General features: G+C 37.7%; 1 protein-coding gene across 1 annotated transcript in view; it reads right to left on the reverse strand.

The window, feature by feature from the left end:
* Positions 1–26,243, reverse strand: part of Dhc36C (Dynein heavy chain at 36C) — a 1,350,914-nt gene that overhangs the window by 1,212,345 nt on the left and 112,326 nt on the right. Inside the window, 1 exon segment of the mRNA XM_090395101.1 lies at positions 11,895–12,001. Coding sequence (XP_090251227.1) covers positions 11,895–12,001 — 107 coding nt within the window.

Raw genomic sequence — 26,243 nt, forward strand, 5'->3', positions numbered from 1 at the left:
AGGACGCATGCTGGACTGAAAATACTGAAACAAAGAAAGATGAATGAGAGTAAAAGTGAGAAGAATGATAGTAAAAGTTGGATGCATGTTAGTCCAAAAGTACAGAAACAAAGAAATATAAATGAGGGTGAAAGTGAGAAGAATGATAGTGAAAGTTGGATGTATGTTGGACCGAAAGTACGGAAACAAAGAAGGATGAATGAGAGGGAAAGTGAGAAGGGGGGGGCGAGAGTTAGAAAGATTTAGTGATAGAGAGAATGTGTCGCAAGATTCAGAAAGTGAATTGGATTGGATGAGGCAAGAAATGAAATGGATGCAGAATGAAATTAAGAGAATTCAGGTCAAAACTATTACAATAAATCATGATGGCATGGAAGAGTTAACGAAAGATGAGAGAGTGGAGTTGTATGGCGACACCATTATTAAAGGTGTGCTAGAGGATAAAATGCACAAGGTATGTTTTCCAGGCGGTAGAATGAGTAGAGTGATTGAGGCATTGAATATGAGGCGGGAGCGAGCAAAAGAGTTAATAGTATTAATTGGTACAAATTATATGAGAGAGAACAAAGTTCATGTCAGAATGAATATCAGGAGGCTGCTTGGAAAGATAAAAGAGAATAGTGTGACAGGAAGGGTAGTCAGTATGTTGCCTAGGTATGAATGTGCTGAAATGAGGCAGAGAGCAAGGATTATGAATGATATTCTGGCTGATATATGTGAGGAGATGGGAGTACAGTTTGTTAATGTGTGGAATGAGTTTGAGGGATGAAGTGAGCTGTATGGGAGCGATGGACTGCATTTGAGTGGTTATGGTGTGAGTCGCTTGGAGAGACTGCTGCTGGAAGATAGAGAAGTGAACAGAGAAAATGAATCAGATCGAGAGAGGAGTGATGGGGAAGAGCAGGAGAGTAAGACACAGGAGAGATTGAAGAAGTGGATATGAATTAGGAAGTGAGTGGTATGAGTATCTATATAGTATATATATAAAAAATGAGAGAATGGGTGTGCAAGAGGAGCAGGGAAACAGGGAGGCTCAGGGTGGACAGTCGTACACAGTGCGAGAAAGGTGGATGCTCCAAGAGGAGGTGAGAGCATGTCTAAGCAGGAAAGAAATGGGATGACCAGAATCAAGAGGAAACAGATGGAATTGAAAAGGATTCTAAAATGAAGAAGCAGAAAGGGAAATGGCCCCAGTCCAGCATGGAGAGATCACATCGAGTGAGTGGTATCAGTGGAACTAGCTGTAGATCCAGAAATGAGCTGTTGTGTTTGTATACCAATGCTAGAAGTATAAGAAACAAGGCATATGAAATGGTTGCACTAATTGCATCTGTTCACCCAAAGATTGTCAGAATAAGTGAGACATGGTTAGATGAGGACGACATCCTGACAGGAATAGAGATGGAAGGTATGATATGTTTCGTGAGGATAAAAAGTAAAAAAAAGTAAGTAAAAAGGGAGTGGGAGTGCTATTGCTGTTAGAGAAAGAGTTATGTCCATACAAGGTAGAGATGCAAGAGAGAAACAGGGCCAATGGTTTTGAGGCAGTATGGTGCGATATAGAGGTGAATAGAATCAAATACTTGGTGGGATGTTGTCATAGACTTGGTAATGTGGATGGTGGTGGTGATAGTCAAATAAGCCAAGCAAATAAGAAAAGGGTGATCATTATGGGTGATTTTAATTATGGCAATATAGACTGGAATGGAGAGATAGAAACTGTAATTAAAGAAAATGAGTTTCTTGAGTTTTTGATGGATAACTACCTCAAACAGTATGTAACAGAGGGCACACGAGGATTAAGGGTCTTAGATTTGTCATCTCATCAGAGGATGTAATTATAAATGAGGTGTCAAATCATCCACCAATTGGTGAAAGTGACCATCAGGTGATTACCTGGGTGATTACCTGGGTGGTTGCCAGCAGTGCAAGGACTCCTGTGAAAAAAGGGTATATGTGGAACTACAAGGGTGGTGATTATGAAGAGCTCAGGAGACAGCTTGCAGTTGTAGCACGGAATGAGGAGTTAGCTGGAAAATAAATCAATGCAGCTTGGGGGATTTTCAAAAACTATTTAGTAGATGCAATGTCTAAATGTATTCCAAGGGTGAGAAGGTTGAATAAGGTAGGTGTGAGATGGATGAATAAAGAGATTAAGCATGTGATACGGAGAAAAAGGGCATTGTGGAGGCAGCATAAGAGAAGTAGAAGTAACCAATTTCATGAGGTCTACAAAGACCAGGCAAGGAGGGTGACTTGGTTGGTGAGAGTAGCTAAAGAGAGGTATGAACAGCAGTTAGCTAATGAAGCCAAAAAGAATCCTGGGGAGTTCTTTCGATATGTAGCCAGCAAAAGAAAGAATAATTATGGAAGGATGACATTGATTGGAGAAAATAGTATAGAGAAAGCTGTTGCATCATGTGTGGTGGAGATACTTAATTAGCAGGTTCAAAAGAGCTTTCAATCTTGTGAAAGTGACTTCATGGAGAGAGATTGAGAGCAGTTGATGATGGGGAGGAGAGACTGACTGTAAGTGAGCAAGAGGTGTTAGGGGAGTTGAGTAAACTAGATGTAAATAAGGCTGTGGAACTTGATAATATATCACTGCGTATTCTGAAGGAATGTGCCAGAGTGTTGACACCTGCCTTGACATATTTTTTTAATATGAGTCTTGCACTTGGTCAAGTTCCTAAAGAGTGGAAGAAGGGCAAGATTGTGCCACTTCATCAAGGAGGTGATAGAACTCAAGCATCAAACTATAGGCCTATCTCTGTGTCAGGTGTTGTGGTTAAGTTGTTGGAGAAGCTTGTGAGAACTAGATTCCAGAGTCGGATTGACAACAATGGTATAATATAATCTTTGATGGACAGCATGGATTTGCTATAGGGAGGTCATGTTTTAGTAATCTACTTACTTATTACAATAAATTGACTGCTTCCTTGGACAGAGGTGAAGGATACACAGTAATATACTTGGATTTCGCAAACCTTTTGATAGAGTACCTCATGATAAGTTGACAGTCAAACTAGAGCAGATGGGGTTGGATATTAGATTAGTGCATTGGATTGGAGACTGTCTATCTGATAGGTATCAACAAGTTGTGTATGGGGGTGCAATATCAAGGAAAAGGAAAGTCACTAGTGGAGTGCCTCAAGGGTCTGTTTTAGGGCCATTACTATTTAACTTGTATATTAATGATATTGGCGAATATTTCGATGGTGATATTCAGTTGTTTGCAGATGATGCAAAGTTGGGACGAACTATAAAGAGTAGTGAAGATGTTGTGGCCTTGCAAGAAGACTTGATTGGGCAAGCAAATGGGCATGTGAGTTCAATGTTGCAAAATGTAAGGTTTTAAAATTTGGAAAACAAAGATGGGATGCAGAATTTATGCTTGGTAAGAATATATTGTTGGAGGTAGAGGAAATAAGAGATCTTGGGGTGATAGTGGATAAGGATCTAAAATTTAGGGGACACATCGCCAAAATTGTGAAGACAACACAAAGACCTCTGGAAATGATGCGGAGGACACTGACTTGTAGAAGTAGGGAGATTCTTGTTCCATTGTATAAGGCTTTGATTAGGCCACACATGGACTATTGTGCCCAGATTTGGTCACTGGGTTTTCAGAAGGATGGAGAAATGTTGGAAAGGGTCCAAAGGCGGCTGACTAAGGTAGTTTCTTACCTCTGGAATGTTGAGTATGAGAAAAGATTGAGAAGATGTAATTTGCAGAGTCTGGTGGAGAGAAGGAAGAGGGGAGATATGATAAAGATCTACAAGTTGGTAAGGGGTTGTTATAAGATCAATGGTGGTCTATAGAGAATAGTGGGAGATCAGGGGATAACCAGAAGTCATTCCTGGAAACTGTATAAAGAGGGTATGAGTAGGGGAGTGAGAGGCAGGTTTTTTTCGTGCAGAGTTGTGAATGATTGGAATGCCTTGCCTGAGAATGTGGTGTCTGCAAGGAGTTTGAGTGTGTTTAAGACATGGTATGATGAGATGTATGTGTGTGTGATAAAAGGACCTCCCAGATGAGTCTTTGACTCCATGAGGTCTTTGGTAATAATAATAATAAATAATAATAAATAATAATAATATATTCACAACCTTTTGTGAGTAAGACACACAAGATGGAAAATGTATGAAGAGACCAAACATGCAATCTGGAAAGAGAAGGTTTTTAACGGAAGCAGCACAAAATGAAGGGTAATAATCAGTTGTATGAGTACAAACAGCAGACCAGGAAGGTAACTGAGTTGGTAAGAAAAACAAAAGTGCTCTCCTTATATGAGTACTCATATGAGATGCAATACAGGCACTGTCTCCTCATTCCTCAATAATTCACCATAACTTGAATGATTTCTTATGGCACCTTCAGGGCCACTGTAAATGTGACCTCACTAATAAACTAGTTGAAGTCTGCTTGAGATATTTTTTTTTATGTTACTGGTTTTATCCCATTTGAGAATATCTGGATAAGGATTTCATTCCTGCTCTCTATATATTCCTTTGAAAATCTCTTTTTACTGTTCTCACTTGGCATCATATCATTACAAGTATTACTGAACTACCTTGGAATGTAAAATCCTCTAATAGTTTATCTCTAATTTCCCCATCTTTAACTACAACTAAATATTCTCCTCTCCCCTCCATGCAATATTTAAGTAATATTTTTTATTAATCCTACTATCTCTTTTAAAACCTTAGTCAGCTGTCTCAGCTTTTCACATCCTGGAAATTCAATTCCTACAATTCGTATCTTTCAGGAATTGGTTCATACCTTTCATTATCTCAAAAAACTAAAAAACTCTGTATTTAGTTATAAAAAAAAACTTTATCCATCACAAAATTGAAATTTTAAAACAATTCTGTGATACAGAAACAATTCTACATCGCCAGCAAGCACTGCAGCTAAGCTACTGTGAAATTAGTGCCATAATATAACCAAAAGATATCCTGTAGTGCAAATATGCAGTGTTCAGATATGCAATTGCAGAATGAATTGAGGCATGTGCAGAGTGAGACAATATATTTAAAGAAGATACTGATAGTTGGAGTTGTAAGAAGGAAGGTGCCAATGGCAGATGAATCGGAGATGAATGATTGCAGTGAAACAGTGGAAAGCAGTGTAGTGCTGTATGTGGACTTGAGAGTAAAGGATGTGAAAATGGTCAAAAGTATACCTGAGAGAAGCAATAATAGGAAGAGTGATTGAGACTGTAGAGAGGAGAGGAGAGGAAATGCAGAGGAGTTTATGCTGGTTGGAACAAATGATTTGTGAGGAAGTGTGAATGAGGTGGTGGTGCATGATTTGTGAGTATTGCTAGAGACAATGAAGTGAAAGAGTGTGAGATGGAGATAGCTGAGAACTGAAAAGAAGAGCAATCATCATGAATGACATGATAGTTAGCATGTACAATAAGAGAGAACTTGAGTTTGTGGATGTACAGGATAAACTTGAAGGTAGGAGAGCTGTTTGCTTTAAATGGGCTACATTTGAGTGAGAATGATAGTGTGAAGCTGGGAAGATTGTTGATGAGAAGAGGAGAGCATGTGACAAGTCAGGGAAATGAAAACTGTGAATGCAAGGTACCAGAATTGGCATGATACAAAGGAAAGCTACTTTGCTAATACACCAATTCAAGGAATATTAGGAATAAAAATGCAGAGTTTGTGACATCAATACAGTTAGTGAACACACAAATTATTGGTATCAGTGAACACATGGTTGACAGAGGATAACATACTCACAAGAATAGAATGTGATGGTTATAGGATTTTTCAAAAAGACAGAAAAGATGAAAACGGAGGTGAAGTGTTATTGATGATTTCAGAAATTTTGTGTCCTCTCAATGTAGAACTTGAAAAAATCAACAATGATAATAGCTTTAAGGCCATTTGGTGTGAAGTAGAGGTTAGCACAAATTTTAGATATTTGGTGGGATGTTGCTACAGGCCAGTGAATATAGTAGCTGATGATTCTGAAATGTTCAGACAGATGAGACTAGAAGCAGGTAATATCATGTGTGAGTAAGAGATTGAATTTCTTGAGCTACTTAGGGACAATAATCTTATGCAGAATGTAACTGAAGCAAACATGCAGGACTTGAGTGTTAGATTTGATAATATTATCCAGTACAGAGATAAAAGAAGATGTCACCAGTTGGGTTAAGTGATTGCATGATCTTGACATGGGGAGTGTCTAGCCAAGTACAAGCTTCATGGAACAAGAGAGATGTCTGGAATTACAAAGCAGGAGACTATGATAAATCAAAGAAGGAGATTGGTAGTGTGCAGTGGTGCATCACAAATCAACAGGAGAAATCAACAGAGCATGATTCTGAGATTTGGTCCAGAATCAATTACTTATGGTAATGTCATATTGTATTCCTAAGGTTTGGATAGTAAATAAAATAGAAGTAAAATGGATTAATCGTGGGATTATCCAGGAACATCTGAGAAAGAAGATGTTACAGAGGAGAGATAAAGAATATAGAGATATAGAGAATATAAAGCAGTATAAAGAGTATACAATGTCGCGTGTGTAGTGTAAGAAAAAGAAATTGGCATATAAAAAGAGACTGAAGCAATTAAGCAAAACCTTAGAGAAATCTATAGTTATGTTGCTAGTAAAAGAAGGGATGAAGATATTGTGGGAATGTTTGATGAATATTTCATCAGTGCATTTGGTGTGTGTGTGGGGGGGGGGGGGGGCTAAGAGTACTGTTCAGTTGCAATAGGAAGGAGGACAGACAACTGACTGTTCAAAGATGGAAGTGTTTAGAATTTTAAGTAACCTTGAAAGGAATGAGCAAAAGTTCTAACTACATTCTTGATTTTGTTCAACAGAAGTCTAGCAGGAATAATCCCAAAATACAAACCTGGATTGATGAGAATGAACACCTCCCTGAAACCTCACTCAATGAAACTGTCCTACCCATCTCTACCTCACAGCACATGCTTTCAAAACTATTACTGCCATTGCTCTCAAATCCTCCACTCTGAGAACACATGATCATTATTATTATTATTATTTCCCTAAAGCCAGTGGTGTGTTGGGACCAGCTCGCTCCAGCTCATGCGATCCAGATGTTAAAATTTTTCAAATTTAGCGAGCCAGTTATTAATGTTTTTAAGTTGGGCGAGCCGGTTATTAAAATTCTTTATGAAAGAATAGATGATGAATGGTGGCATATACTTTTTCTCGTAAATATTTTGAAATTGTATAATAAACACTTACATATATTATTATTATTATTATTATCAAAAATAAATACATAAAGGAGAATTCACAAAACACAAACTCAATTTATGAACGGGAATTTGGAAAAATGATTTTATTTGCTAAACAATGTCTGTATTCATTAAAACACAAACACGTTATCAAAACTTCCGAACTGGGTATTTGAATAAACAATAACGCCTTATTTTTCGGCGAATTTCCAAGAACTTGTAACATTAAGTTCTTGGAAATGCAACATTGTTACACTATCGATAAATACAAAAATTCGTCGTGACAGCTACAGTTTCTGGTCATTTGATTGACTACGAGTGGTAATATTAGTGTTACATTTTTTTTTGTTCAGGATTTCATTTGATAATAGGTAACTTGTAGGTAATATAGGAAAATTTTCTTTAATATGTGTTTTTATTTTGGTTTTTTTTTTTTTTTTTTTTTAATCTTCTTCTTCTTCTGCAGCTTCTCCCACTTAAGTGGGGTCACTGTTTCTTATGAGTCTCCTCCACACCTTCCTGTCTTGGGCTGTCACCACATCCAAGTTCTTCATCTTCAAATCCTCTTCTACCAGCTCCCTCCATCTCTTCTTTGGCCGCCCACGCTTCCGCCTTCCTTGCACATCCATCTGCATGACCCTTCTTCCCACATATTCGTCCTCCCTCCTCATCACATGACCAAACCATCTCAACCTTGCCTCCTGTATTTTCGCTCCTAAGTTCGTAACTTTCACTGTTCCCCTGACATAGTCATTTCTCAGATGATCCTTTCTGGTCACACCGCACATCCACCTAAGCATTCTCATCTCTGCTACTTCCATCCTGCTAATGTTATTTTTCCTCAGGGCCACAGTTTCTATAGCATATGTCATAGCTGGCCTCACTACTGTCCTATAAATTTTGCCTTTCAGATTGATCGGCACCCTCTTATCACATAACACTCCAGCCATCTCCCTCCAGTTCCTCCAACCTGCTTGTATCCTGCATCCCACTTCCTTCTCACCTCCTCCATCTTCTTCCACTGTCGAACCTAAGTATCTAAAGTCTCTCACCTTCCTGATGACATTTCCTTCCAGCTCCAGGTCTGTCTCCTGGCCACCGCCCACTGCGCAACACATATACTCTGTCTTACTTCTGCTCAGTCTCATACCTCTCTCTTCCAGTACTTTTCTCCATCTTTCCAGTTTAGTTTCCGCTTCTTCTCTTGAATCTACACAGAGCAAGATGTCATCTGCATACAACATTGTCCAAGGTGCATCTTCTCTCACCTCCTCTGTTACCACCTCCATCACAATATTAAACAGAAACGGACTTAATGCTGACCCTTGATGCAAGCCAACTGTTACTTGAAAACTTTCTGTCTGTCCCAAACAGGTCCGAACACTTGTCTTCACATTTCTGTACATTTCCTGCACCAACCTGACATATTTCTCCGGCACCTTCTTCTCCCTCAGACACCTCCAGACTTCTTGCCTTGGCACTCTATCGTATGCTTTCTCCAGATTAATAAATACCAGATGTAGCTCTAAAAACTCTAACCCTGATTAAAATTATTTGAATTTTTTTTTAATAATTCAAATAATTTTAATCAGGGTTAGAGTTTTGCGGTCGAAAAAGCAGATAGCCATAGTTGAAAAAATGAAATAGAACGAAACTTCTTAAGCATTAAAAGGACAAAATTTGAAGAAGCAGAAACAAAGACATCTGAAGATACAATAGAACTTTGTGAAGAATCAAATTTTTCATAAAGCGAACCGGTTGTTAAAAATTCACCAACACACCACTGCCAAAATCCCATAGCGTCAAAGACTCGGCTAGTAGGTCCCTTTGTCATACATAAAGTTCATCATACTGCACCTTAAACACATTCAAATTCTCTGCAAACACCACACTCTCAGGCAAGGAATTCCAGTCATTCACAACTCTGCATGCAAAAAAATCTATTTCTCACTACCTTCTTCACACCCTCCTTATACAGCTTCCAGGGATTACTTCTTGTTCTCCCCTGATCGCCCACCATTTTATGAAAACCTCTTCAATATTGATCCTATAACGACCCCTTATCAACTTGTATGTCTCTATCATATCACCTCTCTTCCTCCTATCCACTAGACTGTAAATTGCATCTTCTCAACTTTTCCTCATATTCAACATTCCAGAGATAAGAAACTACCTTAGTAAGTCACCTCTGGACCCTTTCCAATGTCTCTTGTCCTTTTGAAAACCAAGTGACCAAATATGTGCACAATAGTCCATGTGTGGCAAAATCAGAGCCGTATACAATGGAACAAGAATCTCCTTACTTCTACAAGTGAGTGTCGCCTGCATCATTCTCAGAATTTATTGTGTTGTCCTCGCAATTTTGACAATGTGTCCTCTAAATTTTAGATCCTTATCCACTATCACCCTAAGATCTCTTATTTCCTCACACCTCCAACAATATATCCCCACCAAGCATAACTTCTACATCCCATCTTTGTTTCCCAAATTTTAAAACCTTACATTTTACAACACTGAACTGAACTGGTATCCCCACTGTGATGCCCATTCACTCAATCTATTCAAGTCTTCTTGTAAGGCCACAACATCTGCTCTACTCCTCATAGTTTGTCACAACTTTTCATTGTCTGCTAACAACTGAATATTTCCATCCAAATTTTCCCCAATATCATTAACATACAGATTATACAGCAATTGCTCTAAAACAGACCCCTGAAGAACACCACTAGTGACTTGTCTCTTCTGGGATATTGCTCCCCATACACAACTTGTTGATATTTGTTAGACAGCCAATCTCTGATCCAATGCACTAGTCTTATATCTAACCCCATCTGCTCTAGTTTGACTATAAACTTATCATGTGGTAATCTATCAAAAGCCTTTGCAAAACTAAGTATACCACTGTGTATCCATCTCCTTTGTCCAATGAAGCCATCATCTTATTGTAATAAGTAAGTAGATTACTAAAACATGACCTCTCTTGAGCAAATCCATGCTGTACATCAAAAATAATACCATTGTTGTCAACAATTCTGGATCCTGGTTCTCACCTGTCTCTCCAACACTTAAACTACAACAAATGGCACACAGATAGGCCTATAATTTGATGCTTGAGTTTCGTCACCTCACTTATGAAGCGGCACATTTGGATATAGCTCATCACTTATCATAATCAGTACTCCACCACACATTTGCCCTTCTTATCTTGTCGAAAAATGCTATACCCTGCTACTTCTATTCCTATCCATATATCATCTTCCGTCAACCATGTCTCACAGATCCCCATAATCTTTGGACAGGCTGATGCTCTCAGTGCTACCAGTTCATCTGTTTTATTCCAGATACTCCTGGCATTATTATAAAGAATTAAGGCATTGCCACTGTTTCTAAACCTATGATTATCATTTCCAGACTCCACTAGATGTATTTCCCGATATACCTTCTAGTTTCCTTGCATTGGCACACTGACTTGATCAGAGAACAACATTTTCTCCAGATGCTCGCATCCTTCCTAATTCAAATGCAAGCCAACTTTTGTATACAGTTCCTTTCTATCCTGAAATACCTTCCAAGCATCCACATAATTACAAGCTCTTTTTTGACACATTCTGGTTATTATACTATTCATTATTGATGCTCTTCTCTGCAACTCTGCATTATTATACCTGGTAACACTCACCTTCTTCCTTCTCTCAGTCTTCTTCCATACAACCTCAAAGATGAACCTCAGATCGCTTGCTATCCGATTCACACTGCCTCTCAATTTTTTCATGCTCGCCATCACAATCATCTCATTCATTCTTTTACCTTTCATCATCAGCGTCTCCATACATCACAAATCTTACCACTCTGTTTCTTCCTTGCTCACTGCATTCCTCAACCTCTCTCCTCTAACAGTTTCTTTCTTTGTTCCCCCACTTACCTGTCATCCTGTCATTTCTCCATCCCTGGTTCCAACAGTGTCTTGTCTTTCTTTCATTCAGTCTTTCATTCTCATAACTCTCTCTCTCTCTCTCTTTCGTATTCTGATTTGTTTTGCATTCATTGTTTCCAGTCACCTAATCTCATCTTTCATGCCTCTCAACTTATTACTGATACATTCCATTTCTTTTTTCAGCTCTCTCTCTCTCAGCAAGCTGCCTACTCTAATATTGACAGTATCTAATATATAATAATATATACCTAATATGATAAACCATGAATCTTATAATTCTCTTTCAACATCCAAGGCTTCCATTATCTATAGAGAGTGCTTCTTAGACCTAAAACCTAAAGTCTATATAGCACAACTTCATTTCATGTAGCTTGTGTACAAAGTGCAGTTTGTATTGTGTCTCTGATGATGCCTAAGTGGCAGAGGTAAAATATTGGGATTTTTCAACTATTATTTAATTCATGAATCTGTGATATCTTCCTTCCATCAAACTATCAACATGGATATCTAGTAATGGAGCAGACCAAAAGAAGTGAAAAGTGGTGTATCAACAGCTCCAATCCATTTTTTGCGTTTCTCGTGGGCTGTGTGGAAGAATTGATTCAATAATAATTTTATGACGAAAGAATTCTTGTCTAATAACACCAGTATTTAGTAATAAACTAAATGTATAATCTAATCATTATAAATTTGTAATAAATATTTTTTGCATCTTTAAGATTACCTTTTAGGATCTTTAGTTTCAGAAAGAATCTCCAACAATTCATCATTTGAAAGGAAAAAGAATCTTGGAAAATATAAGCGTTTCTTTTCCAGATAGTCATTCAGACCCTAAGAAAATAAGGGATAAATTCTGAATAAAAGCAAACAAGGCCCTTTCCCCCTATCTCTCTCTCTCTCTCTCTTTTTCTCAACCTGTCTAAGCACATGTTTTTTTTACATTCATTTTATCTCACGTGGAAACTTAGAAAAAGAATTTTACATTGATTTTACATTCAGTTTAAATGACTGAACCTTGTAATTTTTAGAAACAATGAATTACAGGCAATGTTATTCTGAAGACATTAACAAAAGATAGAAAAGCTATTATGAGTAGCTTGGAACTGGTTTATGATTAGATACTGCTTTTATTTTGAAAGGTTTGTGAGAGAAATAGAAGATTCAATTGGACAATTTACAATGAAGTATCAAGAAAAGATGGCAGTGTGGTGAGTTAGTAAGAGAGGCTTATTGGTCTGATCATAAACCAGTTCCAAGATGGGAAAATTTGGAGAAAAGTGCTAAGCTCATATTGCCAGAGTGGTTAATATATACCCTATGCTGGCAAAATGTTTTTCATAAAATGGTGAAAGACTGGTGGAGAACAAGAGGTCATCTCTGGAAGCTGTATAAGTAGGGTGTGAGCAATTGCGTGAGAAGATTAATTGCATGGAGAGGATTACTGTAAAATGACAGTGATGTTTGCACCATTCTCTTTCATCTCTCTCAATTCTTTTATCATTTGTAAACCAGGTGACCAAATCTGTGCACAGTGGTCTATATGTAGTCTGATAAAAGCCTTATATAATGGAACAAGAATCTCCTTATTTCTACAAGTCAGTGTCCTCCACATCATTCCCAGAATTCGTTGTGTTGTACTCCCAATTTTGGCAATGTGCCCTTTAAATTTTAGATCCTTATCCACCATCAAACCAAAATCTCTTATTTCCTCCACCTCTAAAAATATATCCTCACCAAGTGTAATTTCCACATCGCATCTTTGTTTCCCAAATTTTAAATACCTTATATTTTGCAACATTGAACTGGCATCCCTACACCATTTACTCAATCTATTCAAGTCTTCTTGTAATGACAGAACATCTGCTCAATCCTCATAGTTTGTCCCAATTTAGCATCAACTGCAAACAACTGAATATGCTTATTATTATTTGTATGGGCACTCCACAGAATCAAAAGACACATTGTGAGAGACCCACTATATCCATTATCACAATACCTATCATACATCCCATTAACACGTTCACTGCCACGCTACTTTGGCATGGTCTGTTCCCCTACGCCGAGCAGTTTTACTTCTTCAAGGTCAGTACGATAATCTTGTTACCGGAGGTAAACGTCCTACGAGTATACTCGTAGTTGGCTTGTACAGAGCATATACGGTCTATGAGAATACACAGTTTTGATGCTAGCCCCACAAGCCAAGGATTTTCACTTCTTCAAGGTCACTACAATAATCTCGTTCCCGGCGGTAAGCGTCATACGAGTATACTCGTAGCTGGCTTGTGAAGCAGGTTTACCCACTACGAGTATACTCGTAGTTGGCAGCGAACGTGTTAAATCTATTCACTGTTGGGGTACTCGTAATCACCTCTGTCAATCCATTCCACTCGTTCACCATTCTCCAAGAAAAAGAACCTAGTCTGTACACCCTTACTAACACTCTTAAACAGCTTCCAAGTGTGTTCCCTTGTTTTCACCCCTACTCCTCATGTACTGAAAACATTTCTTCTCTGTCAATCTTATGGTATCCCTTTAAGAACTTATAAAATTTCTATCACATCCCCTCTCCTCTGCCTGTCAGCTAAACTCTGCAACTCACACACCTTAAATAAATCCTCAAAGGTAACATTCCACATGTGACCAAATCTGTGTACAATAGTCAACAAGGCCAAATCATAGCCTTATAAAGAGGGATAATAACCTCCTTATCTTTACTTGTCAATGTGTCCTTCAGCATCCATGTGATCCTCTGAGCTATTTTGCCAACTCTTGCAATATATCCTCTGAATTTCAAATCTCTATCCGTTATCACCCCCAAATTTCTAGCCTCATCAATTTCCTGTAAACTAGTACCATCAACATGATAGAAAGTGTGTAATCTTTTCATCCTAAAGTGCATTTTACAGCATTGAATTTAATATTCCCATCCATATCTTCCCCAATATGATTAACATACAAGTTAAACAGCAATAGCCCTAAAAAGACCCAAGGCATACAACTAATGGCTTTCCCCTTCCATGATATTGCACCCTATGCAAAACTTGCTGATGCATATCAGATAACCAATCTCCAATCCAAGGCACTAGTTTGACTATCAACTTATCATCAGTAATCTATAAAAAAAAACCTTTGCAAAACCGAAGTATACAACTCTGTATATCCACCTCCTTTGTCCAATGAAGCAATCATCTTATTGTAATAAGTTTACTAAAACATGACCATGCTGTCCATCAATAATACTACTATTGTCCAACCATGCTGTCCATCAAAGATAATACCACTATTGTCAACCAAATTTTGGATACTAGTCCTTTTCAAAACTTTAACAACTGACAAACAGACAGACCTATAATTTGATGCTTGAGGTCCACCTCCTTCATGCAGTGGTGCAATCTTGTCTTCTTTACTTCCTTTGGAAGGAAAGAAGCAATGTAAGACTCATATTAAACAGATATATCAAGGCAATTGTCAACTCCTTGGTGCATTCCTTCAAAATATGTGGTGGTATATCATCAAGTCCCACAGCCTTTTATTAACATCAAGTTTGCTTAATTCCCCACATACTTCTTTCTCACTCACAGTCAGTCTCTCCTCCTCATCATGCACTGCTCTCAAAGTCTTCATCATGTCACATTCACAAGGACGAAAGAAATGAACTGCTCATTAAATATCTCAACTATATCCTCTGCAGAACTTGTCCTCATACCATTTTCTACAATCAATGCCATCCTACCATAATCATTCTTATTTTTGTTGGCTACATATCGAAAGAACTCCCCGAGTTTTTTTTTTTTTTTTCTTCATTAGCTAACTGCTGCTCATACTGAACTTTTACTGCACTTGCCAACCAAGTCACCATCATTGCCTGTTATTTATATTCCTCATTGAATTGATTATTACCACTCCTCTTATGTTGCCTCCATAACACCTTTTTTCTCTGTATTGTGTGCTTAATCTCTTCATTCATCTATTTCACAACTACTTTATTCACACCATCTACTTCACAACTAACTAAACTTTGAAATATATTTAGACATGCTTCTACTAGATAGTTCTAGAATATCACTCAAGTAGCATTGATCTCCCCTCCACCCAACCCTTCATTCCTGAGCTCCTCATAATCACAAGCCTTATAGTTCCAAATATACCCTTTCATCACAGAAGTCCTCACATGGCTGGCAACTACCCAAATAATCACTTCATGGTCACTCTCACCAACTGGAGGAAGATTTGACACCTCATTTATAACATTCTCTGATGAGATGATCAAATCCAAGCACCTCAATCCTTGTCTGCCCTATGTTACATACTGCCTTAGGTAGTTGTCCCTCAAAGACTTGAGAAACTCATTTTCTTTACTTCCAGTTGCTATCTCGTCATTCCAATCTTTTAATAAACTTTGTTGCCAAAATTAAAATCACCCATAATTATTACCCTTTTCCCATTTGCTTGGCTAATTTGCTCATACCTTTCCTGGTCACTATCTTCCACATTACCAGATCTAAAACCACATCCAACAAGGTATTTCATGTCATTCACCTTTATGTCTCACTGTACTGCCTCAAAACCATTACCACTATTTCTCCCTTGTATAGACATAACTCCTTTCCTATCATTAATAGCACTCCACCTCCCATTTTACTTTTTGTATCTTCATGAAATACATCATACTCTTCCATTTCTATTCTTGCCAGGAAGTCATCCTCATCCAACCATATCTCACTTATTTCAATAATTTTTGGGTGAATGAAGTCAATCAATGGACTTATTTCATTTTCCTTCTTTCTGACACTTCTAGCATTTGTATAACAGCTCATTCCTGGTTTCACTGATACCATTCATTAGATGAGACTTCTCCATACTTTCCTCAAGCCATTCCTTTTTCTACTTACTCACCCCAGAACCCTCTTCAAATCCAACTGTTTTCCCTACATCCCAGGTCATCCCCTTTCCTTTTGTCTACCTATCCATTCACATTCTCTTGGAGCATCAACCTTCTCACACTCCGTTCCCCTGTCTAATCTAAGTCTCTCTATTTGTCTTGCACACTTTCATTCTCTACACTCATGCTACCAACTTGTTTATTCATATGAGGGCTGTTTGAAAAGTTTGGTAAATTTCCAATAGACGGCGACACAATTCATTCATTCATACTAATGTCGGCACGTATCATCTTTTTCATGACCCCTGGCAAAATTTTAGCCACATGCGATGCATAGTTCTCATTTGGCAAACATTTAAAATGACCATGTTCGCATTTTTCATAAAAATTAAGAAATATGGGTTTCGTGCAGTGATAAAATACTTTTATTTGAAAAAAGCAGAAGGCCATGTAGATCAAAGCTGAGTTAGATGCAGTTTGTGGGGATTCTGCACCAGCATTAAAGACTATTTATTTTTTGATAAAGGAGTTCAAACATGGTCGTAACTCCATCAAAGATGAAGCACGGTCCGGATGCCCGACTAAGGTCACTACAAAGGAAATGATTGACAAAATCCATGGTATTGTTATGAAAGACTGCAGAGTGAAAGTGCATGAGATTGCTGAGATTGTAGGCATCTCAACTAAATGGGTGTGCAATATCCTGCACGAAAAACTGCACGAAAAAAAGCTGTGTGCGTGATGGGTGCCGTGATTCTTGACTGTCGATCAAAAATGAATGAGAAAATACATTTCGACATAGTGTTTGGCAATGTTTAATCGCAATTCACAGGATTTTTTGTGTTGATTCCTGACTATAGATGAAACTTTGATTCACCACTACACACCTGAGTCCAAGCAGCAGTCAAAACAGTGGACAATGCCTGGTGAAAGAGTACCAAAAAAAGCGAAGACTGTTTTTTCTGCTGGGAAGCTGATTTCCACTGTTTTTGGGATTCCCAAGGAATTATCATGATAGACTATTTGGAAAAGAATAAGATAATGACAGGAGTCTATTGTGCATCATTGTTGGACTGTTTAAAAGAAGAACTGAAGAAAAAAATGACCAAGATTGGTGCACAAAAAAGTGCTCCTTCATCAAGATAATGCACCGTCCCACACATCAGCCATCACAATGACACGATTGCACAATTTGAGGATCAAATTGGTTCCATATCCACCGTATTCTCTAGACTTGATCCGGTGTGACTTCTTCTTGTTCCCAGACTGAAAAATGTGGCTTGCTGGGAAAAAATTTTCTTAGAACGAGGATGTCATCAAGGCTGTCAATTACTATTTTGCACAATTTGACAAATCCTACTTTTTTAGATGGGATGAAAAAATTGGAAACTTGCTGGACCAAATGTGTAGATCTCAATGGAGACTATGTTGAGAAATAAAGGTGATTTTTTTCAAAAAAAAAGTATTTAAATTTTTTATTTTATTATTTTATTATATAAATTTTATTTTTTTATCAAACTTTTCAAACAACCCTCATAAGCACCACTTCAATCTCTCCTTTCTTACTCCTGCTCTTTCACATTCCTTCTTACTTTGCTCAGAATCATTTCAGTGCACTCATTACTCCTTCCTTCCAGCATCAGTTTCTTCACAGGACTCACAGGACACTATAAACATTCAAATGCAGTCCATTATACTTATACAATTTAATTTGTTCTTCAAACTCATTCCACAAATTAACAAACTGCACTCCTTTCTCTTCACACATATTTGCTAACATATCATTCATAATTCTTGCTCTTCGCCTCATCTCATCATTGTCATACTTGGGTGACACTCACTGACTACCTTTCCTACCACACTATTATCTTTTATCCTTCTCAACAACTTCCTGATATCCAGTCTTACATTCTCCTTGTCCCCAGTTAAATCAAATCATTTGTCCCTACTACCAACTCCTTTGCTCTCTTAGTTCTCATATCCAATGCCTCAATCACTCTATTCATTTTACCTCCAGGAAAAACCAACCTTGTAATTCTTCTAATTTACCCCACCTCTAATAATCAAATCACCATACAATGCCATTCGCCAGTCTTTCATTATCATTTTCACCAACATCATTTGTTTTCTTCTTCACTCTTCCATACGCATCCACCTCATCTCTTGCCTGATAAGTCACAGTAACCAAGAAATAGCCAAGTAGCCAATATAACAAGAAATTCAAATGATATTCAGATTTTTACAGGCTATTTCATGAGAGATAAATATTGCATTTAAAATGATATATAAGAGAGAACAAATTTATTAATGGACAAGCTGGAAATGGTAATCATTATGGATCATTATGTGAGATAACATGTGGATGATAGAGGTAGATAAAATGAAGGAGAAATCAGTAATGTGAGTTCTCCATTCTCCTCAGATAAAATGAAGGAGAAATCAGTAATGTGAGTTTGAAATTCAACTGTGAATGTAGGTTAAGCAGTAGCTGTTCACATTATTATTATGAGCATCAAACCTCCATGGGGTCAAAAACTCATCACAGGAGGTACACACTATCACACACAAAGTTCAGCAAACAATGCCTTAAACTCATTCAGTGGATCTGCATTCAAAAAGTACACTCAGGCAATCCATTCCACTCACCAATCACTCTCCATGCAAAGAACCTGCTTTTCACTTCTTTATTCACACCTTCCTTATACAGTTTCTATGGGTGGTCTCTTGTTCTACCCTTCCCCTCCAATTCCATGAAAATTTTCTTCCATATTAATCTGATCAACTGATCAACTTATGTGTTTCAATCATATCCCCTCCTCCTATTAATGAGGCTTTGTAAATTGTATACTGTCAATCTGTCTTCATACTCCACAAAACATTCTGAACCTTTACTAGGAAAACAGGTGACCAAATCTATGCACAATAATCCATATGAGCCTTGATCAAGGCTCATATGGATTATTGTTACATTGGTATTGTAACCTTTATTTCTGCAAGCTATGGTTCTCCACACCATTGCCATTATCCAATGTGAAAACTTCAAAACTTGTGGCCCCTTAATTTCAGGTCTTTGTCTACTACCACTCACAGATCTCTCATTGCCTCGACTCTCTTCTAAGTTTGACCACCAAGCATACACTTTGCATCCCACTATTACTTACCAAATTTCAAAACTTTACACTTTGCAACATTGAGCTGATAATTCCACTTACCTTCCCATTCATACAATCTATTCTAGTCCTCCTTTAAGACCATAACATCTGCTTCACTCTGCATTGTTCTCCCCAATTTTGCATCATTTGCAAACAGTTTTGTACCACCAGTTAAACCTGTCCCAATATCATTAATATACAAGCTGAATAACAATGGCCATAATACTGACCCTTGAGGCACACCACTAGTGACTTTCCTCTTTTGGGATACTGAACCACTATATGCAACTTTCTGATACCTATCTTATAGCCATTCACCAATCCAATTCACCAGTCTGTTATCCAATCCCATTCACTGCAATTTATTTAACAGCTTGTCATGTGGCAGTCTATCAGAAGCTTTTGCAAAATCTAAGTATGTCCAATACATTCATCATCTTATTATTGTACATAAGTAAGATGGTAAAACATGATCTTCCTTTAACAAACTCATCTGACAACTACAGAGAATATTGCTGTTATCAACTCATTTCTGTATCTTAGTTTCTCACCAATCTCTCTACTACCTTCACCACAACTCCAGATATACAGATTAACCTGCAATTTGTAGCAGCCTTATCATCACCTTTAAGCAGTTCAAAAATTTTATCTTCTTTCCACTGTTCTTGGAACTGCTGCAATGTCTCTTATTAAACAGGCATACCAATGCTACTGCCAATTATCTGGAACATTCCCTTAAGATACATGGTAACACATCATCAAATCCTATTGCCTTATTGACATCAAGCTTATTTATTTCCTCATAAACCTCCTGCTCACTCACAATCAAGCCATCCTCTCCTATTTCCTCTACACTTGAGTTTGTCATGATTTTACCCTGTGAGTATGAACTCTTATGAAATGTTCACTGAATACCTCAACCATGTCTTTTGCAGCAGTTACCATTCTACCATTTTCATCCATTACACAACAGAATGTCATGCCAGCTCAGCCATCACCCAGACAGACAAGGAGAGATTATGAAAAATGTGCTATTGGTGACAAAGACCTTTCAATAAGGATATTTAAATGTGAATTTTTGTCTGAGAAGCAGATTTATGATTGGAACATGGAATGTTAGATTAGTATATCAGCAAAGAATATTAAACACTGTATCACACATAGACTTTAAACCTGCAAATAGTAGACTTGCAGTAGTAAGTTTAAAGGGTAAATCACTAAATATATCTATAACTATTATACAAGTATATGAACCAACAAGCTCATATGATGATCAAGAAGTAGATCTCTTTTATGACCAAAGCGTTAACCTGATTTGTGAAATGACCAAGAAAGAAAGATTTTCTAATTAGTACAAGGGGGCTGGATTACAAAAATTGGAATAGGTATAAGAAGGAATTTTCCTCCCTTCATCAGCTCTTTTGGATTAGGAGAAATAATGGATTAGGAGAAGCAATATGAAACTGATAGAATTTGATTTGCAGAATGATCTCACCATAATGGACCTAGATCTCTCCAGATGGAAGAACTTAGAACTTGGTTGATTATAGACTTATAAAATCTAAATATAAAACCTGTACAAACTCAGCAAGAACTAGATCTTTACAAGGTGCTGACACAGGAACTAATCATAATTCAGTCATATCAATATTTATGTTGAAATCTGGAATTAAAGCCACAAGAAAAATAAGCAAACAAAAGTTGAACCTTATACAACTCAAATCAAATACCACTAAAGAACTGTTTAAAAAAAAAAATAGTGCTTTTCCTCTTTCTAAAATCTCTGCTGACTCTCCTGATCTTACCAACAATTTTCAAGGGCAGTTATTGAAGCAGCTGAAAATATCCCAGGAAGATAATGCAAATCTTGGATTATCCATGAAATATTACAGATTGTGATCAGCAGAGAAGACTACAACAATTCAATACATTGGGAACAATGATGAATAGTATAATTATCTGAATAGTCAGATTAAAAAGAAGATAAAGCATGCAAAAAAATAAGCAGTGATCTGAAAAATGCAAAGAAAGTGAAGATAATCTTTATAAGAATAACCATACAACAGCATACCAAATAATTAAGAAATTAACAAAGCCTTTTGTTCATAAGAGCTAGATAATTGAGAATGAAAAAGGAACAAATATTACTAATCATGGAAAAATATTCCAAAGATGGTACAATTATTCAAGTAAACTATTCAAGTATGATGATGATAACTTGGATTACCAAATTTTAGAGGGAATTGTCGTGATGATAATAACAGAGAATAGTAATTGTGCTATACTTAGGGAGGAAGTAGAAAGAGTCATCGAGTCATCTTAAGATCAAAAACAGGAAAAAAACAGCAGGAATTAACAATATTGCATCATACTCAAAGAAATCGGAGAACCTATTGATAGCGCACTTATTTTGCCAGCAGATCTGGAACATTGAGATCTGGTCAAAAGACTGATTCTCATTCTCATTCCAAAGAAAGGAAGTAGCAAAAAAATGCAATCATTTTAGCACAATTAACCTCGTCAACCATCCAAGAAAATATTTTTTGGACATGTTACTCTCGCATATTAAAGTAAAAATTAATCCAGTTTTCCAGACTTCTAGGCTGAATTTAGAAAGAACAGGACTACAGTTGACCATATATTTACATTCCATATCATTGGAGAAAAATACATAGAACATAATAAAGTAATGTGTCATAATTTTATTGACCTGCAAAAAGCCTTTGATTCTATTTGGAATAATGCTCTTTGAAAAATTCTGAAACATTATGGAATAGACAGCAAATATGATTGATTGAATCACTGTATTCATCTTCTGAAATGATGATTGAAATCAAGGGGAATTATAGCACTCCCATTCCAATGAGCATAGAGTGTGACAGGGGTGCAAATTACCACCAATGTCATTTAACTGTTTCCACAAATATGTTGTAAATGAAGACCTAGAGAATTACTGTCATTTCAGTATTGTGATACCGGAGTAACAGTAGGAAGAAGAAGAATAAAGCACCTAACGTTTTCTATTGATATTGATCTCTGAGCAGAAAAATTACATGTTCAGGAAATCACCATAAAGTTAGCTTACTCTTAAAAAATATGGCCTAACCATAAGAACCCAAAAATCAAAAACAATGACAAATATCTACATGTCTGACCAAGAGAGAAGTGCTGAAACAGAAACTGAAAAAATCCTTCTTGATGATATATTTGTAGAAGTTGGTCAGTTTAAATGCCTAGGCATTTAAATGAAGACTTTTGTGAGGAAAGGATATATATATAATTATAAGACTGGTGATTAGGACAAGCTTAGGAGACTGCTTGGAGCTATAGCATGGAATGAAATTTGAGTGGTAAGGATAATATATGCTACTTGGGAACAGACAAAGAAATATATAACAGCATCAATGTGTGAATGTATTCCAAATGACAAAAGGCTGAATATGGTAGGTGAAAATGGATGAATGAGGAGCTTAAGAATGAAATCCGGAAGAAGAAGAAGAAGGTACTTTGGAGGCAGCACAAGATGAACAATGGTAATAATCAGTTACATGAAGAGTATAAAGAACAAGCAAGGAGAGTGACTCGGTTAGTAAGGAAAACAAAAGTTCAATAAGAGCAGAAATTGACAAATCAGGTGAAGAAAACCCTAGAGTTTTTTTAGATATGTGGCTAGTAGAAAGAAGAATATCATGATAAGATGATGTTAATGGATGAAAGTGGTAGAATGGTAACAGCTGCAGAAGACATTGTTGAGGTATTCCATCCTGATCAGAATGGAATCATGAGGAACTTAAGTGCAGAAGATGTGAGAGAGGATGGCTTAATTGTGAGGTATTTGAGAAAATAAATAAACTTGATGTCAGTAAGACAATAGGATTTGATGACATGTCACCACACATCTTAAGGAAATGTTCCAAGGAGTTGGCAGTAGCCTTAGCATGCCTGTTTAATAATTCTTACAATAGCATGGGTTCCAAGGGAGTGGAAGGAGTGTAAAATTGTTCCAGTGCATAACGGTGGTGATAAGGCTTTACAGAACTAATGGTCTCTCAATGCAAGTTCATGAAGGACTTACTCCAGAAACTAAAAAGGTTACAGACGTAGAATAAACTGAACAGATAATATAAAAATTAGGCAGGTGCTTCACTTACAGAGCTGATAGCAAAGTGTTAATCAAGGTTGGAATGGATGATTTCTGTGAGGAATATATCCTGATAACTACTTGACTGTGCTATTATGGTCCATTTACACCATATAACTGTAGCCTTTTGAAAAGCTTTTCATTATGCACCTAGTCATATGCCTTTTTCCAGATCTACAAATCAGATAAGTATATTTCCTTATTATATTTCCAAGATTTCCCAACTATTTGTCATAAAGTGAAAATCTGATTCTGATACCCTCTATTGGGCTCAAACCCAAATTATTCTTCTCCAAGTTTCTCTTCCATAGTTTTTCTTAGCCTCTTGTCAAGTATATTTGCATAAATCTTATGTGGAACATTCAGTACAGAAATTCCTCTATAATTCTGCATTCAGCTTTATTGTCCTTTTTACAGATGGGAACCATGAGAGCTTTACTCCAATCATCTGGAATTCTACCTTCTAACCAGGCGTTTTGAATTATTATTATTATTATTATTATTATTATTCAGGCCTCCAAGGAGTCAAAAGACTCATCGAGGGAGGTCCTTTCTAAGACATAAAGTCTGTCAAGACTCATCGAGGGGAAGTCCCCCCCTGAGAAACACAAAGTTTATCATACCACTCCTTAAACCACTGACCGTTCTCGCTCCCACCACTCCATCAGGCAATGCATTCCACGGCTCAACCACCCTCCACACAAAGAAACCACTCCTTACCCTCTTGCTCACAGTTTCCTTTCGTAACTTCCAGGGATGGCCTCTTGTCATCACTCCTTCCCGCTGATCAACCAAGCGAAAGAACTCCCCAGTGTCAACCCTGTAACCACCTCTCAACAGTTTAAAAGTCTCAATCATATCACCTCTCCTTCTTCTATCCACCAAACTCTGCAGTCCACATTCTCTAAGCCGATCCTCATAACTATCCTTGTACAGCCCTGAAACCATCTTTGTCATCCGTCTTTGTATCCTTTCCACGGTTAATTTATCCCCTTCAAATCCTGGGGACCAAATCTGAGAACAATAGTCCAAGTGTGGTCTGATCAGAGACTTATACAACGGAATGATAACCCTCTTATCTCTGCAGGTCAGTGTCCTTCTCATAATAGCAGCAATCCTCTGTGTTACCTTCACCACCTTTGCAATATGTCCCCTAAACTTCAGGTTTCTATCAATCATCAACCCCAGATCTCTTGTCTCCCCTACTTCCTCCAGTATAACTCCTCCCATAGAGTATGCAGCATCCCATCGATGTTTCCCAAACCTCAAGACCTTACATTTTGCTGCATTAAACTGACACCCCCATTCATTTGCCCATCTATCTAGCTTATTTAAATCCTCTTGCAGGGCTACCACATCTGCACTATTACTAATAATCCTTCCAAGCTTCGCATCATCCGCAAACAACTGAATATCCCCCTGCAATCCACTGGCTATGTCATTGATATAAAGGTTAAACAATATAGGTCCTAGTACTGAGCCCTGTGGGACCCCACTTGTAACCCTCTGCCTCCTGGAAACTGCTCCACCATACACAACTCTCTGATACCTATCAGACAGCCAATCCTGAATCCAGTTGACCAATCTGACATCCAGACCCATGTGCTGCAACTTAAATATCAGCTTATCATGTGGCACCCTGTCAAATGCCTTCGCCAAGTCTAAGAAAATTGCAGTATATGCCTTTCCCTCATCTAATGCTCTTGTAACTTTATTATAAAAGGCTAGCATATTGCTAAAACAAGAGCGTCCTTTCACAAATCCATGTTGATTCTCACAGATAACATTACCCTCATCTGCCCAATGCTGTACACGGTCCCTCACTACTTTCTCCAAGATCTTAACAACTACTGATGACACACAGACTGGCCTATAATTAGACACTTCCAGTCTGTTACCACCCTTATGCAATGGCACTATCTTACCTTCCTTCCATTCCCTGGGCACCTTTGCCAAAGCCAGACTTTCATTGAAAAGCCACGTTAAAGGTATTGTCAATTCCCTAGCACATTCTCTCAAAACTCGTGGCGAAATACCATCCAGTGCCACAGCTTTACTGACATCCAGAGTACTCAGTATCTGAAACACACTCTCCTCCTGTACCTCCAGCCTCGTACCAGTCCTATCCCTCTAGCATTAAAACTGACTCCTCTAGGATGAAATACTCCAATAAAGTGTTCATTGAACAATTCCACTATGTCCTCTGCATCAGTCACTCTATTCCCATTTTTATCCCACAATATCATTCTTCCACAGTCATTTCTCCTCCTACTGGCCACATAGCTAAAAAATTCCCTAGGATTTTCTTTGGATCTTAGGGCCAATCTCCTCTCATATTCCAGTTTCGCTTTCCTTACCACACGAGTCACTCTTCTGGCCTGTGTCTTATATTCCTCATGCATCTCTTCACCTGTCTCCTTATATCTCTTCCATAGCCTCTTTTTCGCATGCAATTCCTGTTTAATATTGTTTGTCATCCACTTTACTCCAAATTGCGCCCTCTTCTTCACTCGTGGTATACAACTTACCATTGCTGATAACAAATATTCTTTCACAATTTCCCACGCACTGGTGATATCCCGGCCTTCCAATTCCTCCCTCCATGAAACTTCCCGAAGTTGACATCTAAGACTATTATAATCACCTGCCTTATAATTCCACATAAGTTCCCGTCTCTTTGATACTCCTGCATGTCTATTCATTTTCCAAGTCAAAACCATATGGTCACTCTCTCCAACTGGTGGGAGAGACGTCAACTCAGTTATTATCAACTCTTCTGATGCTATAACCAAATCCAAAATTTTTGAACCTCTTGTTCCCTCTGTTACATGTTGCCTAAGACATTTGTCCCTCAAGAATTCTAGAAATTCCATTCCCCTATTGTTACATGCATCTTCC

This window comes from Typopeltis vanoorti, chromosome 7 (assembly GCF_054136105.1).
Source record: "Typopeltis vanoorti isolate ZY-2024b chromosome 7, IOZ_Tvanoo_1.0, whole genome shotgun sequence".
Taxonomy (NCBI): Eukaryota; Metazoa; Arthropoda; class Arachnida; order Uropygi; family Thelyphonidae; genus Typopeltis; species Typopeltis vanoorti.